This window comes from Melanerpes formicivorus, unplaced genomic scaffold, assembly GCF_026170545.1.
Source record: "Melanerpes formicivorus ecotype bairdi unplaced genomic scaffold, bMelFor1.0.p_v2 SCAF_70, whole genome shotgun sequence".
In the NCBI taxonomy this organism is placed as follows: domain Eukaryota; kingdom Metazoa; phylum Chordata; class Aves; order Piciformes; family Picidae; genus Melanerpes; species Melanerpes formicivorus.
Genome location: NW_027142422.1, coordinates 948,825 through 969,456, shown reverse-complemented (window position 1 = coordinate 969,456; position 20,632 = coordinate 948,825). Strand labels below are relative to the sequence as shown.

General features: G+C 48.4%; 1 protein-coding gene across 15 annotated transcripts in view; it reads right to left on the bottom strand.

The window, feature by feature from the left end:
• Nucleotides 1–354: 354 nt before the first annotated feature.
• Nucleotides 355–20,632, bottom strand: part of CD96 (CD96 molecule) — a 59,506-nt gene continuing 39,228 nt past the window's right edge. For 8 of the 15 annotated variants that reach the window (XM_068163076.1, XM_068163075.1, XM_068163077.1 and 5 more), the window contains 8 exons: nucleotides 19,083–19,199; nucleotides 17,297–17,722; nucleotides 10,881–10,934; nucleotides 8,196–8,273; nucleotides 5,920–6,000; nucleotides 5,258–5,347; nucleotides 4,092–4,215; nucleotides 355–2,511 (listed from right to left, as the gene is read on the bottom strand). In XM_068163076.1, coding sequence (XP_068019177.1) covers nucleotides 2,403–2,511; nucleotides 4,092–4,215; nucleotides 5,258–5,347; nucleotides 5,920–6,000; nucleotides 8,196–8,273; nucleotides 10,881–10,934; nucleotides 17,297–17,722; nucleotides 19,083–19,199 — 1,079 coding nt within the window. In that variant the 3' untranslated portion in view covers nucleotides 355–2,402. Of the gene's footprint in view, nucleotides 2,512–4,091; nucleotides 4,216–5,257; nucleotides 5,348–5,919; nucleotides 6,001–8,195; nucleotides 8,274–10,880; nucleotides 10,935–17,296; nucleotides 17,723–19,082; nucleotides 19,322–20,632 lie in introns of all 15 variants that reach the window. The other 7 variants (XM_068163086.1, XM_068163083.1, XM_068163087.1 and 4 more) reach the window with 7 other exon arrangements.

Sequence of the window (20,632 nt, the reverse complement as noted above, 5' to 3'; positions counted from 1 at the left end):
CTCACTCCCACTGAAGCCCCCAGGCCTTGCCCCTGACTGCACCAGGCACATTAGTCACTGAAAGTAAATACTGAAACCAATGTCTGGCTTTTATCCTTCTTCCCACTCCCCAATATTTGTACTTCCCAGAAGCAGGTGAAAACCACTTCTGCAGGAAAACACATTGCTGGTTGGCTTTTAAAAGCTGAGCTGCTTGCACAGCTGCAGAGTGCCCGTAGGAAAGGCAGCAGACTGGGTTAATTTCACAGTATCACACTGGTGCTGTGTGACCCTAGGCTGGCTCAGCTGTGCTTTACAGGTTCTACTGTGCCATGTATTTGCATTTAACAAGGTAACACTCAAGGCTCTGCTTAATAATCTTTAACGTTTGGAACACTTTACTGTTACGGAAAAGCTTTTATCTGATGCTCCTGCAGCCACCTCCAAGCATATGGCAACTTCATCTGGGCCAGGTTATTGCAGGGTTGACAGAGCCCAAGTCCAGGCTGCATGATTTAAGCTTACACACTGAGTCAGCCGATGCCAGAGGTGATGGCTTGAGAGGCTGGATGCCAACACAAGGGCTGTTTCCTCTTTACATTAAAGTGGGGGTGACCTTTGCTCCTGAGTGACTGGGTGTTATCCCGTGAGGAGCAGCAGCAGTCCAGCATCCGCCCGAGCTGCAGGGGGCTGGAAAGGTAGGCTGGCAGGTGGGGGTGGCTCTCCCTCTTCCTCCGCCAAGGTCCCGCACTGATGTTGCCCCTGCCTGGGGCTGGCAGGGGCTGGCTGGCACTCGCCTTGTCCCGATCCCGCAGCCCGGGTGTGCCGGGAGCAGGCGTGGGAGCGGCCCCGCAGCGCCCCTTCTGCTCCTCCCCTACAGCACGTCCCACGCTGGGCGGGACGCCTCGCCCGCTGGCGGTGCTGTGGCGCCCCCTGCTGCCCGCCCGCCCTTCCCGGCCGTCTGTCCCCGGCCGGGGTGTAAGGAAGAACCCCCGGAGAGGCTAGAGATGCTCCTCAGCCAGGCAGGAGCCACCCGCAGGCCTTTGTATTGCTGATCCAGAGCTATGGAAGCAGCAGCAGCACCCTTGTGCGGCAGGGACTCTCCCCGCTGTCCATGCGGCCTGCCCCATTCCCAGGCAGCAGTGGGAACAGTGGGGACCGCGGTAACCACCAAGGCTGGAGCATCCTGAGCACCTGCAGACCACTCCTGCCAGAGGGACCATCTCTGACCTGACCCAGCCCGGGTCATTCCCATACCCAAGATGGTACAATAACCACTCCTACAGAGGGTGCTGCAGTCACTCATCCCCATCCACTGGCCAGGGAGGGAGCCTCAGCTCTCCACAGCCCTTGCAATGTAGCTGCCCAGCTTTTTGGTTTCTGATTTTAAGAACAAAAAGCTGCCTTGCTTTGTGGTGACTGACAGTGTGACCAAAAGTAAACTGCTTTGCTTCTGCAAACCCACCCAGACCAGAAGTACTCAAATGAATGGTGAGCTCCCCATGCCTGCAAGGTCTGTATGGTTGTGTAGGAAGGCAAGTGTTTGCTGTTCTGCAGAGATAAGCCTGGGTATCTCAGCATCACAGGATGGTAGGGGTTAGAAGAGAACTCTGGAGCTCATTGATTCCAGCCCTACTGCCAAGTCATGTTCACATAGAGAAGGTCACACGGGGACACATCCAGGTGGGTTTGGACTGTCTCCAGAGATGGAGGCTCCACCACCTCTCTGGGCAGCTTGTTCCAGGGCCCTGTCATCCTTAAATTAAAGATGCTCCTCCTTCTGTTTAGATGGAGCTTCCCATGTTCAAGTTTGTGCCTGTTACCACTTGTCCTGTCATGGGCACCACTGAAATAAACCTGGTCCTGTTCTCCTGACACCCATCCCTTAATTATTCATCAGCATTGATGAGATCTGCCCTCAGTCCTCTCCTTTCCGCACTGGTAAGCCCAAATTCTCTCAGTCTTTCCTCTTATAAGAGATGTTCCAATCCCCTCATCATCTTTGTAGCCCTTTGCTGTACCCTCTCCAGCAAGTCCCTGCCCTGCTTGAACAAGGGAGTCCTAAACTGGACACAATACTCTAGATGTGGCCTCACTGGGGTGGAGTAGAAGGAGAGAAGAACCTCCCTCGACCTCCTGGCCCCATTCTTCTTGATGCACCCCAGGATGCCCTTGGCCTTCGTGGCCACAAGGGCACATTGCTAGTTTATGGTCATCCTGTTGTTGACCAGCACTCCCAGCTTCTTTCCCCCAGAGCTGCTCCCCAGCAGGTCAGCCCCAAACCTGTACTTATTTATACTTGCCCTTACTGAATTTCCTTGGATTTTCCCCTGCCCAGCTGACAGCTCCTGTAATCACTGTTTTCAAGACAGAACCTTTTCACTATCAGTCAGCCACTTTACTCCACAAGGGGTGCAGGCATGTCACAGGTTCTCCAGTTCATGGCAGGATGGGGCAGTCCCGTCAGACTCCACCATGGAGGCATACTTTATGGGGGGTGGTGGTGGCTTGAAAGGTGGAGGTCTGTTCATACTGAAATAGAAGAGAAAAAAAAGTGCCATGACAAAAAGCTTATAAAGGCTGCTGTGAAACGTTTGCAAGAAGAGGCACGTGGACTCTGAGTCAGGGTAAGAGCCCCTGATGCTTGCTTTTGCACACTGCCATGCCCCTGCTTCTGTCCAGCAGCCCCAGAGCATCTTCTGGTGTTCATGTGGCTTTCTCAGCTCCCACCTCAGTTTTACTTTATTCATGCTATAAAAGAACAGGTCACTGTCCCACTTGTGGTGGGTTGAAAATTCCCACCCCCCCAACATTAAATTTGCCAGACCAGCTCAGCTGAAAGCAAATGAAAGCTGTATTTACAGGCAGAACTACAGCCCACACTGGAGTGTAATGAATATGTACACAATATACAGCAGTTACAATATTTACAGAGATCTACAATTAATAAACAGCACAAGAACCTCCCTGGCCAAGGAGCAGGGGAAGCTACCAGCTTCTCCCTCCCTGCCTCCCTCTTCCTCCCTGTACAAAAGGGACAAGAGACAGAAGCAGAGAAGTTAATGCCAGTCACAACCAAAGCAGTGCAGCCAAGGTCAAGCAGAAGCAAGTTAGCATCTCCTAGCCTGAGGAAGCAAGAAGAGAGAGAAATTGTTTACATTACTTAAGCTTAAGTCTGTCATCTTTCCAAAGGGATTGTTTAGAACTATCATTATTTTCCTTTTCACACCCAATAGTGATTTATTCACATGTGACTACTTTCTGTGCAGTATCTGTGAAAAATGTTTAAAGGCATAGCCCAAAACCAGCACCCCAGTGAGCCACTCAAAATCCTGGCAGAGCTCTCTTCCTCACAGGGCTCTCTCTTGTAACTTTCTTTTGGGGGGCAATTTATAGGCCAAGGTAGAGAAAAGCCCTGTCCCAAATCAGTGAAACAAATCAACCCCATTTTTACCTTGGAGGTACATGATTTGTAGTCATGTCTCCAAAGGGTTTTCTGGCACCACAAAAGATTCATCACCACCATGAATTTTCAAATGTTTTAGCAATGTTGGTAAGAGTGAAGATATTTGGCTCCTAGCCACTGCCTCCATCACTAGATCTCCAGGTGCTTTAGTGGGGCATTAAACTTTGGTAATAGTTATAAACTTGATGCTTCTCTGGCTGGGGTTAAGTTCCCAGGTAGCCTACTTTCACATATATTATTCACAACTCAAATAGAGTTGCCCTAGAAGTACAATTTCATTAAAACATGTCCTCAAGTAACCATGCAAAAGGAGAGAGCAAAAGCAGGCAGGCTGATAGAAGTGTGTGTGGGGCCCTGGGGGATACAGCTGGCTTGTACTCTTCCATCCCACCCTGAAGCTGCACCACAGCTCTTTTGTTAAAGTTTGTTTTAGAGATCAGCCACAGAACAGATGCAAGGACTGAGAATACCCCACATGCCATACTGCTGTCAGAGGAAAAGTGACATCAGTAATCCATGCATTTAAAGGCCTCTTGCACCATGGGCAGTCACAGCTGCAAATGCAAAACTCCAAACAGCTGGGTTGAAATTTGTGGTGTCCTCTGTGCCACCTTTCCACCCCTTTCATCCCCCTCCCTGTACTTACATCTCTTTCTGGTACTGACACCATTTCCTGATGCCTAGAACTATTAGAAAGCTGCAGAGGAGGAGCAGGATGGCTACCACAGCTGGCCAGGGGAAGTGACTGCCTTCCATGTTCCACAAGCCACCTGGAAGGGACACAGGAGACAGCTCACTGAAGGTGCGCAGAGAGGAGGGGAGCCTGAGCTTGCTGCCTTTGGCTCTCTGCTCCCTCCCAGTACAGTGCTGGTGAAAAACAAGCCCCAGGTTCCCAAGCTGAGGACCCCAAACTCTGTGCACTGCAGCCCTAAGTTACAGACCCACTTTGGCTCTGACTGGGTTTGTGGGCTGATTTCAGCTGCCCATTGGTTCATGACAAGTCTATTCAGGCACAGCCCAGGAAGTATTTGACCCCAAACCTGTTGGTTTGCTCTGGTCCCTGTGAGTTTCTCTGACAAAAGGGAGCATGTCATGGTACAGATGGGAACAGCTGCCCTCCCCAGCCCTCCTTCCCACTTATTTTTCATGCTGCTGACACTGAACCCTGCTGAAACATCTAGCTAAGGGTGCAGCTGCCTTTTGGGGTGGGCTCTTTTTGGCAGGGCAAGTCCCCCACCTCACCCTGCCTGACCTTTCCTACCTACTGCCCCTTGCTGCAGAGCCACCCTTTGGGGTGCTGGTGGCTGGAAGAGGTGCCTCGAGGTGTTGAGTCCAAGGAGGAAGGAGAAGCATGTTCCTACTTCATGCTGTGTGGAGGGTACAGCAGCGGGTCAGGTGCCAGAGAGGGCTGGAGCATGAGTCACTGAGTGGTACCACTTCCCTTTGAAGGTTAGTGGTACTGGTATGTCACCCAGCCTGGATCTTAGACCGGCAGCCACCACTGTGGCCAGGTGCCAAGCCCACCATGCTGCATGAGCCACGTGTGGCCCCTGGGGCACAGGGCTGGAACCAGCCAAACTTTGTTGCTGGAGGAAAACGTGCATCAGGGCACTGCTTGCAGATGGCAGCAATGTCAAAAGCTTGTGACAAGCTGTGATGGAGGGACAGGGAAGCCATGACTCCTCCTTTCATCTGCTTTTCCCTTTTTTGAGCTCCCCTGGTCAAATGCACATGATGCTCCAAGCTTCATTCTCAGTCTTCCTTGCTGACTGCACTGGGTGGAAGAAGAGGGTTTGTAGGGTAAAGTCTCACCAGTGCTATTGAGCAGGCTGCTGGTGGTGAAGAAATCTTTCTCTCTGGTAACTGAAACTGGCTGCTCTGTGATGCTGAAGGACAAATCACCTAAAAAGACACAGGCACAGAACATTTTCAGTGAGTTTTTTGTCTTACTTTAAAAGAAGGCTTCACCTAGGTGGAAAGCAAATTCCAGAATCACTTGGCAAGACATCTCCAGTTTTGAACTACAGTGCTAAATATGTATGAAATCAAAGAATATTAGAGGAAAGACAGACTATTAGCAAACACCTCTTAAGATCTTCCAGCAAGCCAGCAGTATGCTGCACAGTAGTCTGGGAGAAGGTTAAGCTTTTTACCTCTTTGATGGTAATGAAAAAGCTAAAGATATTAAGTGGCTTAGTAGCAACACAGAGTCTGACTCTGCCATGACTGAGTGAAACCTCAGTCTCCTCTGTCAAGTGCTGTGTCTGACCCACAAATACCATGTCATCCCTTTGTAGACAGATTCTCTGCCTCTCCTAATACAGCTAAGCTACCTATGTTTAAGATCAGTGCTGCCTAAGGATATAGTGCTGGTTTTTTCCTACCCATCTCCACGTTCACATCTTCTGAAACAGCAGCTAAAATATGTGGCTAGCCCATGGGCACAGCCTTTCCAGAGCTGCCATGGCACTTACGAGGCAGCGGGGTTGAGTTCTCGGGGGAGCGTGTGGCATTCTTGAGGCTCTGCAGGGATTCAGTGCTGAAACTCTTCAAATCTGTACAAAGAGAAATAATATCCTTCAGTAATCTTACAAGCCTGGACCTGACTGCTTTATCTGCCTCAGCTGTGGCTAGTTTACACCCTTTACTTTCCTCTGATGACAAGAGAGAGAGCTGTAAGTCTCCAGTGTAATGGGTGACCCGGAAGTCCGAGAGAGAAATCCACTGTTAAAATGATGAAAAGGAGTAGGCAGAGAGAGACAGACAGACAGACAAATATCTTTCTTATGGGATGCTGATTCTGACTGTACTCTGCACTGGTTAGGCCACACCTCAAGTACAGTGTCCAGTTCTGGGCTCCTCAGTTTAGGAAGAATGTTGAATTGCTGGAGCGTGTCCAGAGAAGGGCAACAAAGCTGGGAAGGGGTTTGGAGCACAGCCCTGTGAGGAGAGGCTGAGGGAGCTGGGGTTGCTTAGCCTGGAGAAGAGGAGACTCAGGGGTGGCCTTATTGCTCTCTACAGCTACCTGAAGGGAGGTTGTAGACAGACAGAGGTTGGTCTCTTCTCCCAGGCACCCAGCACCAGAACAAGAGGACACAGTCTCAGGCTGTGCCAGGGGAGGTTTAGGCTTGAGGTTAGGAGGAAGTTTTAGACAGAGAGAGTGATTGCCCATTGGAATGGGCTGCCTGGGGAGGTGGTGGAGTCACCATCACTGGAGGTGTTCAGGAGGAGACTTGATGGGGTGCTTGGTGCCATGGGTTAGTTGATTAGATGGTGTTGGACGATAGGTTGGACATGATGATCTTGAAGGTCTTTTCCAACCTGGTCTGGTCTGGTCTGGTCTATTCTATTCAGATATCTTTATATAGATAACTCACTCTATATATATATTAGAAAGCTCTACCAATTTTAGGGCACTCGGCCACAGTCAGTTCTTTTTTCCTCCTTGCTTATGAAGTGTTGGATTTTAGGGGAATGCACAGAGTAGATCTGGCCTGTAAAAATTTACATAGAAGAAGGAGGACACTTAGCACCGTGCTCTGTGCGGCATGCTGATGAGCACTAATTGTTGTTATTTACATAATGGCTTCTGTTAGAGCCTCTGAGGATTGCTGTGGAAGCTCCATGGCCCTGGGAGGCTACAAGGACACTCTGTGGTATGCATCAGCGGGCACACCAGTGCCCGTGTGCCCTGAAATTGCCCTCAGCTACAGCTGATGGACTGAGGACCCCTCAAGGCCATACCTCAGCTGGTGGCCAGGCAGGCACAGCTGCAGGGAAGCAACTTCTGGCTTTCTGCTGCTGAGTAGAGGTTTTCCAAAGGGAAAGATGTGTGAAAAAATGTCCACCCCTATGGAGTTTTTTATTGACTTATTGATCTTTAATGAGTGTGCCTTTCAATGTCCTATTAGCCAGCCTTTATTGCCCCACATTATCTCAGTTTCATTGCTGCTTCTTCAGTAATTTATTTTGCCTATAAACTACCCTGATTAGTTACTACATTTGCCTAGCAACTCTTTCAATTTTAATATTATGAAAATAAAGCTGTCTAATAAACCCAGGATACTCTAAGGAGTTTTTTTGTCCCTCTCCTGCTGGTGCAAATCCCTGATGTCTTAGAATGCTCAAGCCTTTACCTTGTAACTTCTATGAAGTGCTGAGAAGCTGGTACAGATTATACTGCCCAACTTTTGGCCTCTGCTTGGCCATGACTCTTCTGTGGTTAGTAACCATTTTTGCATGGCAATGTGGGGACTCTCAGCTAGCAGCTGACAATAAGCAGCACTACAGAGCTGATGCTCTAGGCAAAGACATCACAAGCTGAGGACCCTGCAGAGCTGAGTACCTGCTGCTGTACTTCACAGCATCATAGAATGGTAGGGGTGGAAGTGACCTCTGGAGATCAGCTAATCCAACTCTCCTGCTAGAGCAGAGTAAATTACAGAGGAACATGTCCAGGTGAGTTTTGAATGCCTTCAGTGATGGAGATTCCACTACCAATCTGCGCAGCTTGCTCCAGTGCTCTGCCACCCTCAAAGTGAGGAATTGTTTTCCTTCTGTTGCCATGGAATCTCCTGTGCTCCACTTTGTGCCCATTGCCCCTTGTCCTGTCACTCCTTGACTGATACTGCAGGTCACTGTAGATTTGTAACTCAGCACTTACTAAGTTGGTGCCGTGTTTGCTCTTTGCAGTGCCCATTGTGCCCTTATTACAGCTCCACGAAGCAAAGGAGGTACACCATGTACTCACATGCTGTTGTCAAACTCTCCCTAAGTGCTGTGGAGCTGATGCCTCTTTTTGTCTCTGGAGCAGAAGTCAGGACTCCTGCTGAAATGAAAAACACACAGCCTTGTGAAAATGGCTTTGGAAGACCATATAATTTGTTTTTCATCTTCCCCTTTTTCTTCTCCATCTCCTGCCTAATGAGGTCAAACACTTGCAACCTATTACTTGAGGTGCTAGCTTCCCTCAGACAAGAGCTGCACAACCTCTCTGTCTGGCTTGAAAGTCTGTCATAAGCTGTCACAACCCAAGAGGAGTTTGGTGAGATGGATGAATAGGATTTCAGATAACATATCAATCATTTAAGCATGCTGTGGTGGCTTTAGGCTATGCCTTTAAAATTTAGTTACAGATTTTGAGCAGAACCCTGTATAGGATCTCACTTTTTGGTTGGGGTTTTTTCACCCAGAAGGTGAGGCAAAGTACCCCCTGAGTAGGTTAGAAGAAAGGATTGACTCTCCCCAAAGGGCTCCAGGAAGGAGGTGATTTATGAAAGTTCACACACTCCGTTAGAAAAACACATCTGAGAGGGCAGCCAGAAGTTACCTCTCTGGTCAGTCATGCTGGGAGGGCACTGAGCAGGGAGCACCCCTCTGAGTACAACTCTCAGCCCTCCACCTGCTTTCCTTTGCAAGCATTTCTACCTCCTTTGACTGTTCTGAGTGTAGCTCTTCATTTGTGTTTAATCTCAACCTTGCCTGCACTGGCAGGGATTTTATAGTGCCTGTGTGATGCAGAAGGACTCCTGATCAAGATACAGCAGGTCTACACTTCAAACTCTGCCAAACTCCCAGGACATTTCTGCAGCATGCAAAGCAAAGTAGGATGGTGATCTGGCACAGGCTGCAAGGGCTCCTTTAAGAGGGCAAAGTCTCCTCAAAGATCCCCAGTCCCTGGGATGGTCTTGTGCCTAGCATCGTGTTGACTCAATCTCCAGGGCCTGCCACAACCTGTACTTGCAGAAGCAGGCTTAACTAGCCCCCCACACTTCTTTCCATGCCATCTTTCTACAGCACTTTGCTGAAGGGTCAAACCCCCAAACATGCCCTGAGCCAGACAATGGGTTAAGCACCTGTGAGTGTGCAAACCTGGACACTTCCTGGGGTCCACATAAACCTTAACTTTGTGTCACAGCTGTGAACTGTGTGTGCTCCTGGCCATGTCTGGATGTGCCCCATCCTATAGATTCAGTTATCAGGTTTCTCTGTTACCAAAGGACATTAATTGCCTTGGGACAGTATTTAAACCAGATGAGAAGGTAGGCAACTTGCCTTATTCTCACCCAGCAAGCAACAAGAGCCAAATGCTGCCAGAGTAGCACCTGGCCCAAGGCAGAAAGGGGAAAAGCACCAAGAGAGCTGAATCCCAGAAAGGCTACAGCCTGGCGACAGAGCACACAAGAGAGAGGCTCCTAGCCCTCTCTGAGCCAAGAGCTGCTCAAATTACAGCCACAGCATGTGGGAAGATACCAGACAGAGGAGCAAGCCATGAGTCCCTGGCTAATCTGCCACAGAATGCCATGTGTGGGAAACCACAGCACCTTTATTTCCAGTTTAAATCACTGCATTGGAAATTCTTAGATCTGTGCCTGCATCATTTAACTGTCTTCATATGTGGAATGTGTCACTCACAACCGAGTAACAGCCCCTGTGAATATACTTTGTTTGCAGATACCACCACCAGGAAGTATTAAATAGAATAGAATAGAATAAACCAGGTTGGAAGAGATCGTTGAGATCATCGAGTCCAACCTATCACCCAACACCATCTAATCAACTAAACCACGGCACCAAGCACCCCATCCAGTCTCCTCCTAAACACCTCCAGTGATGGTGACTCCACCACCTCCCTGGGCAGCACATCCCAATGGCAAATCACTCACTTTATGAAAAACTTCTTCCTCACCTCCAGCCTAAACCTCCCCTGGCACAGCTTGAGACTGTGTCCTCTTGTTCTGGTGCTGGTTGCCTGGGAAAAGAGACCAACCCCCACCTGGCTACAACCTCCCTTCAGGGAGTTGTTGAGAGCAATAAGGTCTCCCCTGAGCCCCCTCTTCTCCACATATAAAATACACATTTATTACACACACTCCTGTCACCCACCACTGAAATGCAGCTCTCTCCCACGGGGAGCAGAGCAAGCTGCTCCAGGACAGACATGGCCAAAGAGATTCAGCTGAGAGGTGGAGGGAACAATTTCTCTCCCTACAAAAAGCTGGTCATAAGACAAACTTGAGGGGGCTGAGCATGGATTTACCAAATTTCCACAAACTGAGAAACTTCCCATCAGTCCTTTAATGAGGCAAAAGTGTTGAGGATGGTGTCTGTGCACTTAAGCAGAAGGTAGAGCCATTAGCAGGGCTGTTATTTTTAATTACCAGCTCAGTGCTGAAAGAGCTATGTTCAAATGCCAGCTGAAGCAGCAGAAATAACATTAACTGCCTCTCAAGGCTGGAATTTAATTATGCTTTGGCCTAATTGTGACTGATTACATCACCAAAATATCTGTTTGCTGTGTTTTCTCTGGAGTGAGTGGTACCTTACTACTCACACAGGAACAAGCTTGGGAAACCACTTTCCCCAACACCTTCATGAGTTTATAGATGCACCCCTAACAAACCCCAAGGTGTTTAGCTCTCTAATTCATCCCTACCTTCTGAAGCCACGGTTGTAAAAGCTTCAGATGAGGCTTCATTAGGCTTATTGTCTGTGAAGAGAAAAAAAAGCAAAGCAAAGCAAAGATGAAAGCAGTTCTGGAAAGTGGTTAGGCTTTTGTTAGGCTGAACATTTAGTTTGGGGGCTGTGTCACCCTGTGCATTAGTGTGGCACCTTCCCAGAGCAGAGCTGAGGATGAATGCAGCTCTTTCCCTTGTTGTCACATCCACACACACTAACGTTTTTGTACAGAGTGGATTTCAGTGTTGCTTCAGCCTGCAGGCAAGGATGCAGACTGCTTTAATTGCTGGCTCTCTGATTTCAGTAGAGTTCTACAAACCTGCAAATTGGGTGAGATGAGTAATTTGGGGGGAAAAATGATAATTTATTGACCTGCCCTCCAGAGCTCCATTTCCAGAGGACTAAGCTGTGGCTTTTGAGGTAGAATAGAATAGAATAGACCAAGTTGGAAGAGACCTTCAAGATCATAGTGTCCAACCTATCATCCAACACCACCTAATCAACTAGCCCATAGCACCAAGCACCCTGTCAAGTCTTCTCCTGAACACCTCCAGTGATGGTGACTCCACCACCTCCCCAGGCAGCCCATTCTAATGGGCAATCACTCTCTCTGTGTAAAACTTCCTCCTAACCTCCAGCCTAAACCTCCTCTGGCACAGCCTGAGACTGTGTCCTCTTGTTCTGGTACTGGTTGCCTGGGAGAAGAGACCAACCTCTGCCTGTCTACAATCCCCCTTCAGGTAGTTGTAGAGAGCAATAAGGTCACCCCTGAGTCTCTTCCTTTCCAGGCTAATCAACCCCAGCTCCCTCAGCCTCTCCTCCTTCACCAACTTCGTTGCCCTTCTCTGGACATGCTCCAGCAAATCAACCTCCTTCCTAAACTGAGGAGGCAGAGCATGCCAGTAAGCACAGCCACAAGCAAAGCCAGCTGAGCTGACAGCAGCCACCATGGTATGACCTGTGGGGAGTGCCAAGGAGCCAGCAGTTCAGTTGTTTCCTGTGCAGCAAGGACCACACACAGTAAAACTGGAATAGCAAAGGATAGCTGTGCATTTGCACCAGAAAAGGAGCCATGCACAAGAGGGTGCTAAAGGACACCACTCTGACCAGCTGCTGCGTTTGGGCAGCACAGGCTGTAGTGAGGTTTCTTCACCGTCCAAAGTGGTTCAGCTGTTCTAGAGGCCTTCTGCAGGTGTTGCTGAAGGTTTACAACACTGCCCTGACTCTGAGGGTCTGATTTTCCAGAGAGCTGCATTGCACACTTGCAAGCCTTCTGCCAGGAGCACTCGGTGGCAAACACATGGTTGTAACAGCTCAGTGGTGCCATGGGGCTGAGCTGCTGCGTTTTTGTCTGTAAGGAGTGCAGCAAGATGCTGCCTAAACAAGCAGCAAGAATCTAGTGCTTGTGCCGGAATTGCTTAGCTCATTGAGAGCCTGAGCAAAAGCTTGAGCTAAAAAAACCTGTCAGAAAGTTCAAGCTGTGTGATTAACTTGTATAATAAAGCTTCCATACACTTGGCATTTCCTCAGTGTTTTCAGTAACAGAGAATACACACACTTGCTAGTTTAGACATTTGGTGTTTCAGCTATGAAAAACCTACCCAAGGAAACAGTAGTTTTTTTCTGATGAAGCATTCTGTGTTTCACTCCCAAGGAAGGGAATCAGACATGCACACAGGAATGCCCTATGGGTCTGGTAGGTCTCCTGCAACATCAGCGTTGATCTCAGCTGATGGAAACCCTCACTGTCTTGTTCAACAGAGATTCCCTGCAAAAGCTTTAAGCATCACCACAAGTGTTGACTGACTTCAGGTACCAGCTATCCACATGCTGTCATCTGGGCAGATGCCTTGCTAAGAAGCCCAGAGCCTGCTGTTACATCAGAGCAGTGAATCTCTGGTGACCACATCCCCCAGAAATGGAAAAAGCATTTTGGTTCTAGGCACAGCTGGCTGTAGATAAAAGCCTCTCCAGGTCTGCAGGAGCCAGTGGGGTCACTGGCTTGCAGGAGTATAAACTGGCTTGTTAAAGCTGTGCTAACATAGGACAAAGCAGCCTTGCATCAGCTGGGCTGTTGATCTTACCTGAGCATTAAAACACAAATGGAAACAAGTGCATCCCATGGATTATCTAAGAGATGTGTAATTCTTTCTCTTTCCAATCTAAACCTCACTTTAATCTCTACCATTAAGATAATTCCTACCCTCCCTCCCCCCATTAACCCTGCTAATTTATATAGGGTCACCTCAGTGCATTACATTCCCCTGTGAGGTGAACAGCTGAAGCTTCCCTGCTGTTCCATGTCTCAAATCCACCAGGGACTCTTCCACCTTGTTTTTTATTGCCCATTTTTCTGCCTAGTGTTACTGATGGATTATACCTGGGAGTGACATATATTTACTTATGGTTTTCTGGACTTAGGGTGCTTTTTGGGTGGAATTTCATTGTTTGGGATTATTTGTTCTTCCTGTCACAAAAGCCTTAAGATTTCCTCCTTGTTTCTGCCTTCCCAAAACTGTGCAGATAGTAGTGGGGCTGGCAGAAGGCAACCATACTTCTTCAGATGTAAGAAAAGGTCTGATAAACTAGATCTAATCTCATCTAAAAGCTGTCTAGTTTAAGTTATGCTGAGCATCCAATAAATGGTAAATATGTCTGAAATGACAAGAAAATACTTTCTCTTTTAGGTGGTAAATAGAACTTGATAACAACAGCTAAAAGTTGTCTCCTCTTCATGCTAGGGAGCCAGGCAGCCTTAGATATGGGTGCAGCTGAGACATCTTGGGCATCTGTGCCTTGGTGAACATTTGCAAGTGATACCCTGAGTGACCCATGGTGGCCCACACATACCATTGTGACGACCTCTGTGGGCTTTCCCCTTCCCTCTGCTACTCTGTAGAGTGAACTAGCAAGTTAAGGACAAGGATGTTCCCTACAAAAACATGAAGCATTTCAATATTCAAGGGAGCATTTCAATATGCAAAGGGGAGAGCTACAGAGATAAGCTGGGAGGGGGGAAAAAGAAAAGGTTAAAAAGTCTAGAATATTTGAAAGTCACCCTTAAGAAAACTGTCAGCAGTTACAGCTCCTCAGTGCCAGCAGATGGAAATTAGCAGGCAAAGCTCAAGGACACTGCTGGCTGGCATTTGCCTCTGCAAGCTGAAATTAATGCTCAGAGGTTACAGTAAAACATGCCTACATGTGTTCATCCAGCAAGTGAGATGCAGTGCAAACACTCAGCTAGCTTTATGTCTCACAGCAAGCTGCTTATGTGGTCAGGTGGATAGCTGGGTGTGCAGGGCTGCCTGCCTTTGGCATGCATCAGTGACAGAGGTTGACACCACCCACAAACATTACAGTCAGCCCCCTGGGGTTTTTTGTTTGCTTGCTTGTTTGGTTTTCATAGAATCAATAAGGTTGAAAAAGACCTCAAAGATCATCAAGCCCAACCTGTCACCCATGACTACCAAACCATGGCACCAAGTGCCACGTCCAATCCCTTTTTGACCACCTCCAGGGACGGTGACTCCACCACCTCCCTGGGCAGTTTTGTTTGCTTTGCTTTTTGTTTCATTTCTTGCTTCCAAGCAGCCTAATATCTCACTCCTCCGTGCTGCAGCCATGTCTCAGAGATGCTAAAGCTCCAGTACAGAAAAAAAAATATCCCTGAGAAATCCAGTGCAAGGAGTACTTTAGTTCTCTTTGCCTCTTGTCATGAACCTGCTCCACAGGTACTCCTGAAGAATTCAAAACAATTGGGACAGAACAGAATGGAACAGAACAGAATGGAACAGAACAAACCAGGTTGGAAGAGACCTTCAAGATCATCGCATCCAACCTACCATCCAACACCACCTAATCAACTAACCCATGCAACCAAGCACCCCATCAAGTCTCCTCCTGAACACCTCCAGGGATGGTGACTCCACCACCTCCCTGGGCAGCACATTCCAACGGCCAATCACTCTCTCTGTGTAGAGAGACTTTGCTTTCTTTGTCTCTAGCAGATACAGTTTGTGCTGGCTATGTTGCAAAATCACATTTATACTTTTTCCCCTTCCACTTTCACAGTCCAACAAAATCAATACCTTTTGTTAGCAGATTCTGCAGGACAGAGTAAGTCCAACATTTCTATTTCAATCTGCAAAACCATCCTGCAGCTCCTTCTGAAACTTACACCCGAGATGACAAATACTCACCACTAGCCACTTCAAAGGAGAATGGGACAAATGTTCTGAGGTGGTGCTCTCAAGGCATGGGATTTCTAAAGCCTGGTTTCACTGCACTTCCTTCATGCTCCACTTTTGTCATTGCAACAGCAAAATGCCCAAGAAAGAAAATCAGAACCATGGTGTTTATTGTGCTTTAAGAACTGCCACTGCCTAGTCTCCTGTTCCAGAAAGCAGATTTTTTTTGATTAGAAGGGACCTGTATTTTTCAACCATTACCCACAGACATTTAAGTGAAAGCCCTGCACTTGATTTTGCACACAGTGTCATGGCTCTGATTCACAGCTTTACCTCTATTTTTGAGTGCTTCATAAAAGCCTTTGCTTAAGTGTGGGATCAAGAAGTCTTCTTTTGGAGCTGAGAATAAATTGAAGCTTCCATTTTTCTCTTCTTTTCTTTATTTTTATTCCTCTCCCCCCCCTCTGCAGCAATAAACCATCAAATTTGTGCACCTGTATTTCCTTTTCTCTGAGGATTTTCACAGACGCCCTCCCCCCCTCCCCCCAGCATGTCAGACAGGTTAAGATTAACCCTGTTTCCCAGGGCAAGTGTTCCTTTTGTTATCCTCTAGCCTGCCTGCTCCCAGAAGCAGAGCCTGACACTCCCCCTTTGTCATCACTTTCAAAAAACACTTCATCATCTCTTGCCCTGCCCATTCCCAGCCCAGGCCTCCAGGCCACCTGCAGAAGAACAGAGTGAATGCACTGAGCAGAGCACAGCAGTGGTGCAGCCCAATGGCCGCAGTGGTGATGCCCAGGGGATGCTATGAGTGCCTTAGTGGGCACTGATCTCGCTGACCCTGAACCCAGGTGGTATCCCCACACAGCCTGCCAGGGGCTTGCCTCCCTCCTCCCTCTGGGCAGGCACTACATGCTGCAGGGGAGCCTGCAAACTTTGCTCCCCTCACAGCTGTGGATTGCATGACAAGATGTTCATTTATTGTTTATCTGGGGTGCAGGGAGAATGTCTAGCAGTTGGGCTGTGATGTTACTTGGCAGTGGGGATGGTCTGGTGACTGTGACTTCCTCTATATCATGAAGTGACAGCACACAGCCTTTGATACAGGGATGCAGAGAAAAGCCCAGAGTGGTTCCCAGGAGACCGAGTGGCAGAGGCAGCTTGTCCCCACTGTCCACCAGAGTGAAGCAGGTGAGGAGCTGCTATCATGATGGGTCATGGAGTGCACAAGCTCTGAAGGGGCTGGATGGTGCAGAAAGGGAAGAGTAGGTGCAAAGGAAGGCAGTCTATAGCATTCCCAGGAAGAAAGCTGCACAGGAGATGTTGCTGATGCAAGCTGCCATGCAAGGGTGCTGTGCAGCACATGAAAGATACAAAGATGAGTAGCTGCCCCAGCAGCTGAGTCTGCAAAAAGCTGCTGTCTGTCCTCACAGTCATGTGCCCCAGCTGCTTATTTTCCCCCTGTCTTTGATTCCCATCTCTACTAGTGGCCTGCTGGCTGAGGTTCTCAGTGTTTGTCAGTCCTACAGAGGCCTGCTACTCTGTGGGCTTTTTGCAGCATCTACAAGTTGACTCCACCTGGAATCACTTCACTTTGATGCAGCTGGGAGCTGTACTTCACTGATGACTAGCATCTTTCTCCATCCCAGATGCCACCTCTCAGCCTCAACCAGACAAGGCTTTTTCTCTTTCTGGTGCCTAGTACTGCACACCCAGGGCAGCACCATAACATGCTTTGAAGATCCAGCATCTTCATCTCCACCATAGCCTGAGCTGCTCATCCAGTCTTCCTGCATATCATAGATATCATGGAATGGCTTGGGTTAGAAGGGACCTAAAAGATCATCTGCTTCCAACTCCCCTGCCCTAGGCACCTTCCACTAGACCAGGTGGCTCAAGGCCTCTTCTCTGCAGCGTGTTTATCCAAAACAAAAATGTGGAAACTACTCATCTCACAACTTCCCCACCCCCCCACCCCACCTTCCTATCTAACTTCATGCTCCTCCAAACCAATAAAGTTTCCTAATTATGAGCTGGATAACAGCAACCAAAGAGTGCCTGGTAAATAGGCAACTCTGTAGAGAGTGGCATTGCAAACCCCAAAGAATCACCATCACTAACCAAGAAATATTCATTTATCCCAATAATCCCACTGCCCCCCCTTGCCACCACCACAGACTCCAACATCTCATTCATAACCACTTACCTTCTGCCTTGATGATGAGTTGAATTCCTGCAGCTCTGTTCCCATGGGGGTAGGTAGAAAAGCTGCACTCATAGTGGCCACTGAGGGAGGTGGTAACGTTTGTCAGATTCAGAGCCCACTGGCTGCACTCAGCTGTGGTGTTTGCATCAGGGGGACACAAAGCTTCTGCAGCATCCTGGCCACAGCACTTCCTCGTGCTGAAGGACACTGAGAAGTTGTAGGAAGCCTCAGGAAATGTGAAGTAGTGGGTGCCATAATCGGGGTGATAAACAGCTATCCTGGTAAGCTGGGTGCCATCAGTCTTGGACCACTGTGTTTGGATTATGTAGGTGCTGTGTGGTTTTAGGAAGCGGCATGCCAGGGTCACATCAGTGCCTGGCAAAGCATGGACCACTTCTGGTTTTGTGATGATGTCTTCAGGATGGCCTTAAAAACAAATGAGACCACTAAGTAAAAGCAATATTCAAACAAAGCTTTTTCCTAAGCCATCTTAGACAGGACTTGGTGCCTTAGCCACAAGCAGTTATGAAGACCCTAAAACTGTCAGCAGGCTTTCCAGTGAGGAGCTTTCTAGCAGACCAGTACAGGCTGCAGAGAGAGAACTGGGAGAGTAAAGGCACACTTGTCTGGAAGAGAGCAGGGAGCTCCTGTTGTTCTTGTGAGAGAGGAATAGGAGTTCTGAGAGCCTCTGTGAAAACGGACATCTTTCAAGTGATAGAAATAAACCAGAATCTGGGCCCAGCGATCCTCCAGATCTTTTTGCAGCACAGAGTTATCCCTGCTGCCTAATTCAGCCCTGCACCACTCCCATTGCCCTCACTGAGCCGACAGAGAAAACTTCTTTTACCACCATGGTATGAAACAGCTTCTGCATGGCCTAACCTGTGTCTGTTTCAGTGTCAGAGCAAGCTGTCCCCTTGTGCATGGTTTCAGCTCCTCCTCTCTCTGCGTGCACAGATACACGTGTGCGAGGGAGGTGTTTTTTACTTACTTTTTGAAAGCAGCTTCCCTTTTTGCCCATTGGAGATGAGCACATGCTGCCCTAAATGTAGGGGAGCTCATCTCAGTGGTTATGCTGGTGAAAACAGCTTAAGCAGTTAAAGTCAGCACAAACCATTTCCTCCTGACTAGCTGCACGCTATGACTAGGATTACTAGAAAGTTGGCAGGAAACAGGAGGCTGTTACATCTTGCCCTTGCACATGCCACCCTGCCCCTCACCACCTGTGGTGGGTGGAAGTTTCCCCCCAACGTTAGCTTTGCCAGACCAGCTCAGTTAGAAGCAAATGAAGCTGTGTTTACAAGCAAGATCTACAATGGAGTGCAGTGAGTGTGTACAAAACATACAGGATTTACAGTATTATACAGATATTGACAATTAGCAAACAGCACAAGGATCCCCCTGGCCAAGGACCAGGGGAAGCTACTGGCTTCTCCCCTCCACCTTCCCCTTCCCCTCCTGTACCAAAGGGACAAGAGGAAGGAGCAGAGAAGTTAGACTTGGCCAAGGCCAGCCAATAAGCAGGTTATCTCTCCTGAGTGAAGCAAAACAGCCAGAGATCAGAAGAGAAAAGGGAAGAGTTGTTATGGTCCAGCTCCTCTTATTCTAGATATTTCCCCAATGAATGTGTTTAGAATAACCTTTTGTGTTCCCTTCCACACCCAAGAGTGACTTATTTATATTTTCCTACTTTTCTGCTTGTATTTTGTAACTAAATTCTAAAGGCACAGCCTAAAACCCCCACACCACCCTCTGTCATAAGCTGAGCTGAGGCTGACACACTTACCTGCAGCCCTGTGCAACAGCAGCAAAGAGAGGAAGGAGAGGAGCCGCCTTTTTTCCATCCTCACTGGCTGAAGTTTTGGTAAAGACTCCACTCTCTTGGCCTTCTCCCCAGCAGTGCCTCAGAAAAGGAAGCAAAAATTAGGTGCCCTGTGCAGACAGGCAGGTGCAACACTGTCAGGCTCATCATTTTAGCATGACTTCAGAAAAAAAAGCTTCACTAAGTGTGAAAGCCTCAGCTTCCTGCCAGGGTGATAACAGCAGAGCATCTTGTGAAAACTCTGCACTGAAAGCCCCACCTACGCTGAGCCCACCTGGGAGTCCAGGTTTTTGACACTTGCCTTTTCATCTGCATTCAGAGTAAGTCATTCTCTGGTTTATGTCCTCTCTAAAACTTGTCAGGTGTCTTAGGCTTGAATAGAAGGCACACAGCCTTGGTTTCCTTCACATGCTAGTCCAAAGTAGCTCAAATACACTAATGCCAGACTCTCTATGCTACCTTTAAATAAACCCAGAAAACCAACAAGAAACTGACTCCCCTAAATTAAAACTTACTGGCTTGAGACTGTCCCAGATTCACCTTTTTTTGGGTGGGTGGGTTTTGTGTTTGTTTGTTTTTGTTTCCTGAGAATCAGAGCATGAACGATTTTCTGCAGCATGAATAGTTGCAGCACCACACATGACAACACCACTTGGTCTGATTAACCCCCGTGGCTCTCTGCATTCGGCCTTGGCAGTGGCAGCGCCCCCAGGGAGAAGCGCATGGCTCTTGCCACTCCTGTCACCTGTGTTTATTGCAGGTCCCCTGTAAAGCCTTCCAACTTGTCCCTGGAATCACACTGCTTTTCCATAAAGCAGGCATACACCTGTCAGCAAAGCAGCTCATCACAGGCAGGTCATGCAGACTGGAGCTGCTGTTGGCAGGTTTTCAGAGAGACAGATCTGAGCTCTTGCTTATCACGCTTGTTTCGTCACAACCGGGACAGCAGGGCAGGACACCTCATGTGCACGGTGGGGATGCATGTTACCTGCTGGCTTTGCCTGATATGGAAAGGGTGCTTGGAAGCACAGCTGGGCAGGAAGCTGTTTGTTCCTGATAGCTCACTCACTGGAGGACCAAGGACAACCCACCCTTTGGTCTTTGAGAGAACTGATTCCAGCCCACCTACCAGGGCAGAGAAAGCAAGTGGCCTGGATGCCCCAGTCCTGTACACAGGCACCTCTCTCCACCAGCACCACCTTCCCTTGAGTGGCTAATCTACCCCTGGGTCATCTGGGTCCTAACATGGAATCATAGAATTAGTTTGGCTGGAAAAGACCTCTTAGATCATCAAATCCAACTGTTAACCCAACACTACCATGGCCATTAAACCATGTCCTGGAGTATGTCCACATGTTTCTTGAACACCTCCAGGGATAGTGACTGCACCACCTCCCTGGGCAGCCTGTCCCAATGCCTGACCACTCTTGCAGAGAAGAAAATTGTCCTAATATCTAGCCTAAGCCTCCCCTGGGAGAATTTCAGGCTGTGTCTTTTCTGAAACAATTCTTAGG